The 5,171-nt window shown below is 35.6% G+C and overlaps 1 protein-coding gene across 1 annotated transcript; it reads right to left on the bottom strand.

Annotated features, from left to right (window-relative positions):
* Positions 1-2,417: 2,417 nt before the first annotated feature.
* LOC129224447 (innexin inx2-like) lies at positions 2,418-4,756 on the bottom strand. Its single transcript, XM_054858901.1, has one exon. The coding sequence runs from the start codon at positions 4,723-4,725 to the stop codon at positions 3,643-3,645; it is 1,083 nt and encodes a 360-aa protein (XP_054714876.1). The 5' UTR covers positions 4,726-4,756; the 3' UTR covers positions 2,418-3,642.
* Positions 4,757-5,171: the final 415 nt, after the last annotated feature.

Raw genomic sequence — 5,171 nt, 5'->3', positions numbered from 1 at the left:
TACTTTGTTCTATGGATGGTGCCAAACAGCTGGCGTTAGAGAACACAAGATTCAAGATGAGTTCTGTTTATTCGTCTCGACTTCTCTAGGTGGACCCTTCAGAGGCAGCAGGTGTGACCTCGATGTAGTTTACTCCCCTCTGGATGCGGACGTGGATTTGCTTTGTTTACACTGATGCAACATGTCGAATATGTGCACTGTTGGAAGAGAAATGGTGCTTACGTGGTGTCTGGATCGCAGACACAGGTAGTAAAGCAGGAAAGTCTGCGATCAGAAGATTGCCGCTTACAGGTGGTTAAAATTGCATTTTCGAATATTTTATTGACATTGAAAACTCAGATCTAACTCATACTGTTTGTTCAACTTACATCTAAATCTATTTCGATGTCTTGTCTTCAAATACTAGGCTCTTAAGATCCAAACTTATTACTGAAATTTAACTATTAAGAATGGTATATGTTCTTCACATAAACTTTTAAATCTGATCTGAAGGCCAAACAGCTTATCATGAGAAAAGAGGAAAGTGAGTTTTATCTCCAGGTTAATTTGAAACCTCCCCCTCCCCCTTCACCGGTGGCTAAAGGTTTTGGCTCTTAAATATGGGTATCCTTTCCTCGGATGTATTTGAGCTGTGTATAACTGTTTCAATTGAAACTGAAAATGTTTTACATAAACTAAATAAAATTCAAAATCACTGAAATTTAAAAAGGTAATATTTTTAAAATTACGAAACTTGAACTTGTATTAACTCAGTATCAACTTAAAATTTATGTTGAAAAACTGAAAATGTTTACATAAACTAAATAAAATTCAAAACCACTCAAGTTAAAACAAGTAATACTTTAAAAAGTGAAAATTTAGTAATTTTAAAGAAATGTAATTTACAAATATTAGTTAGTTAAAAATGCATGCACGTCAATTTCGGCATACTTGCTTCTTTGCAGAGGTGAATGCCAAACTTTCCCTAATTAATTTTTTTGCTAAAAAAATAAAAATAATTTTGAATTCTGGTAAATTTAATTGTTCGTATTCATAAGTAATTTTTCACCGACTGTCCCATGATCACAGAAATTTTGTTCCGAAATTCAAAGGGACTGGAGCTGTCATCGTCTGTTCAGTTAAGTAATACAGTAACTAACACATGCAAAATAAGCTGCTACATTAGAATTGTTTTGGAGAATTTTCCGTTTAAAATTTAGTTTCTGCTTCTGAAATATGAGCAAGAAAAGATTATTTTCATACAAAATATTTCTTTTCAAAATCGTTCACGTATATTGAACTCTGATAAATCCAGATGTTATGAATGCAGACTTAACTGTAGATAAAAAATAAGTTTGAAAAGAAAATAAAAAATTAAGATCAATAATTAATCTGGTGTGATCTCAAGCTCTTTTTTCCCCGCTGAATATAATGGGTTCCTTTTAAACGTCCACGAAATGTTGGCAATCCCTGTTCCTTTTTCGTGAAAATCTAAACCTGTTTTTAAATATTTCAACCCAGATGCAGTTATTCGTATTTTCCCCATGGGTGTATCTATAGTTCAGGCAAACCTAACCTGGCAGCGTCTGAATGCTGTGATTAGGATCTGCGTAGCCTTCACAATGCTGCCTAGTTAGGTTTGCCCCAACCCCAACTATAGGTGATACTCGATTCCGACAACATTAACACGGTTTCTAAAGATAAAAAATTACAAATATTCTTTTGAGTGTTTCACTTTAAAATGCATTTCTTAACTTAATAAAAAGCTTAACAGTTTCTTTTCCACTTATTTTAATCTTCAAACAGAAAAACACCGGGTTAAAAAAATACGATGGATGTTGGAATTCAGAAATATGCATGCATTCAGAACTATAAAAGTTGGCGATAAGCATTCGCCGACCCCAACAGTAAAAACATTATGTTCAAACTTTTAAAACATTTAATTTTATTTTGCCATTTAAAAGTTCAAAACTTTTGCGTAACAAAGACATTTAGAATGTCTGTATCACATTCCTGCATGTTAAAAAAAAAGACGTTTACAGGGGGAGAATGGGCAGTGGCGCACACAAGGGTAGGGTTCAGGGGGTCCGGACGCCACCCATCGCCCATGAGTGTTTTTGATTGACCATAATCTTAAGTATTTGTTGTTTATAAATTTATTTTATTAACTAATGCCAAGTAATTATTCATTTTTTTTATTATGTTTTTTGTTCCCAACAATCGATGAAATCAAAAGAATATTTCGATGCATGTTGGAGTATGTTATGAAAATGGTGGACCTTCGATCCTGAACCCCACCCCCTTGAAAAACTCCTGCGTGCGCCACTGAGACTGGATGTTTTATTACTTGCTCTATAAAAAAGTTTTAAAAGAAGTTTTCTCTTTCAAGAATTCTTAGACACGGTTGATCTTGCAGTCAAAAAGCAACATAGAACAAATGCATCATACGATTCAGACTTTATTAGCCAAATGGTAATACATCCAAATATGACAAGCTCAGCAGGCTTTGTCATTGTGGCACTCATAAAAGGTAAGACAATATGAAGATAAATACATATAAAAAAGAAATCCAGTCTGCACACCAAAATATAGCTAAAAATTTCAACTATTCACAGACAGCTGCTGTTCACTAATTATTACTTAACAATTGTATTATCACACATCAAAATCAAATATCCCACAATTTTTAGAAAGTATTTACAACATTCTGATAGCATGAGAATATTGGTCCCATGGTAACAAAGAATTGGAAAAAAATGGTCCCGGGGCAACAACCAGCTGCTGTTAAAACACTTAGAAAAATACAATACATGTGATGAAATATCTTCGCAATGATACACGGGGAATAAATGCACTTTACAGCACAGAATGTATTTCATGTAAAACACTCAGTGCTCTACACAGATCAAGACATGAAACTTCCCTCTAAAAAGTCATCATCAATCCTATCATGGCAGTAACAATTTATTTCGTGAATCTTTAACACACTTAGGAACAACAGAGCACCTCTCCAACTAACAAAATATCTGATTATTGATGTAAGATAGTAAACATGACAAGCAATAATTAAAACTACGTCGAAGACAAAAAAAAAAGAACATTAAAAATTGATATGATTCAAATGGAAGTCTTCAGTGATTAACATTCGTCGTTTTACTGCTTTTTACAAAAAAGGTCTAATCTAAAAGAATCTAAAAACAAATGAAGTTGCCCAATTTTAAGTTATATAAATATTTTGAATTTTGAGCAAAGATATAGAAATCATTTCTTCAAGAAACATTTCTGTTACATCAAACATCAAAAATAAATAATTAAATTAATATCACACCCCTTATACAAAAGCATGGGAAGGAGTATTGCACGCTATAATTCGTTTCTATTTTTATGGTGGAAAGGATTGGAATCTGATAAAAATGGAATGAATTCAAAAAGTCAATGTAAAGAGCTATTAGAATAGAAAACATTTGAGCGGTATAGAAAAATATATGATTTCATGAATGTTCTTGAATTTTTAAGGCACAATTGTTTGTGGCAGCATCGACTGATTGTAAATGACAAGATGAGTTGTCTTTGCAAAGAGTATTTTTTGTGAACACTGCTTTTGCGAAGGCAAATGTAGGAAAATGTCATCATACAATATGCTTAAATTAGCTCACTATTGGATCAGACGTTGTCTAAGTTCTTTCCATCCAGTCGTCGCGCGAAATCGTTGATAACATCGCGGAAGTTTAGGGGGTCGAGATTCTTGGACAACAGGTCGAGCAGAAGCCAGTCTCCCAACTTACACTTGTTGATGATGGTTTCCAGGTAATCCTGGTTGGCAAGACGGGCCCTTGAGCGAGTGACCATGAATCTAGATTTTGGCCAGAAAACGATGACGGATCGGTAAATGAGGACCAGTCCGGACAGGACGGCGAGGATGACGAACCAGAACCACAGGAAGACGTAGATTTTCTCATTGATGATGTTGATTGGCAATATACACATGGCATCGTGACGCTGCACATCTCCGGAAGAACCATATCTGTGGAAGGTACACTTGGTGAGTCGAGGAAACACCTTGATCATAGGGTCATAACGCACGGACCAATCCCAGCCGGTGAACTGGATCACTTTCGAACCATAAGTGGAAAACTCCCCACCCAAGAAGGCATCCATGAGGAAGATCTGACCGACCACGTTGACGAAATTCATGATCTCTGCGATTGAATAGCTCATGAAATAGAGGCTGTGATTATTCAGATTCGATACCATATACTCAACAAGCAACTTTCTGTTTGACGCCTTGGTTTCATCTGGCAGAACTGGAGAATTTAATCCCAGAATCAAATTCTTTATTCTGCCACCTTCCATAGCCTTCCAGAAATACCTCGGTATGTAAAACAGAACAGCTTGCAAGAAGAGAACGAAACACACCCACTGGTAGTAGGCATGATATACACGTTTCTCTCCAGGAGTATACTTGTCAACGCCAGGGTAGGGAACTTCTGAACCAACTTTTTTGTGCCACGCGTCTGGTAAACTGAACGTCGTATGTATCCAACAGAAAGTGTCCAGCAACTTTGAAGGTATGTCGTCTTTAGAAATGCAGTCAATGGGGTCACCGATGTACTGCCTGCCAGTAACAAGGATACTGAATGCCACAAGAATTACTGCTGTAGCTTTGTAGTGAAGTCTGAATATGTTGTTATCGATAGTTGTTGCATCAGTTTTGAAGAAGCTCTTCAAGCCAGCGAACAAATCCATGACTGTTTACCTGTAAGAGCAAAAAAACTTGATAAATATTTTTATAAATATATTTTACAGTAGTTCAACAATAAATATCCAAACAAAATAATTGGGAATGCTACGTTTAACCTTTGAGCCTGCACAGTATTAGTACCCGAAGTGTTTTATATGCAGAAGTCGGTTCAAACTTTGACCCGTGTCTATTTTAATTCTTCGTAATCGATTATTTCTTACGACTTACGGCCCAGAAGCGAAGTTCTAAATCTTAACTTTTATGAAGAAAATAATTGAGCTGAAGATGCTGTACTACCACCCCCACGCTTGAAGATTAATGAGCATCTCTTAAAATCAAGTCAAAAACGGACAATAACTACACGAAAATACCGAAATGACCTTTAATTTAAATTGGACATTTTCTAAACGCAACTGATTTTTTTTAAGGGTTGATTCCAATGTTTAGCCTT

This window comes from Uloborus diversus, chromosome 6 (genome assembly GCF_026930045.1).
Source record: "Uloborus diversus isolate 005 chromosome 6, Udiv.v.3.1, whole genome shotgun sequence".
In the NCBI taxonomy this organism is placed as follows: Eukaryota; Metazoa; Arthropoda; class Arachnida; order Araneae; family Uloboridae; genus Uloborus; species Uloborus diversus.
This window is presented reverse-complemented; position numbering and strand designations above follow the sequence as displayed.

Coding starts and splice junctions, on each gene's coding strand:
- LOC129224447 (XM_054858901.1), bottom strand. CDS start 4,725: ATGGATTTGTTCGCTGGCTTGAAGAGCTTCTTCAAAACTGATGCAACA.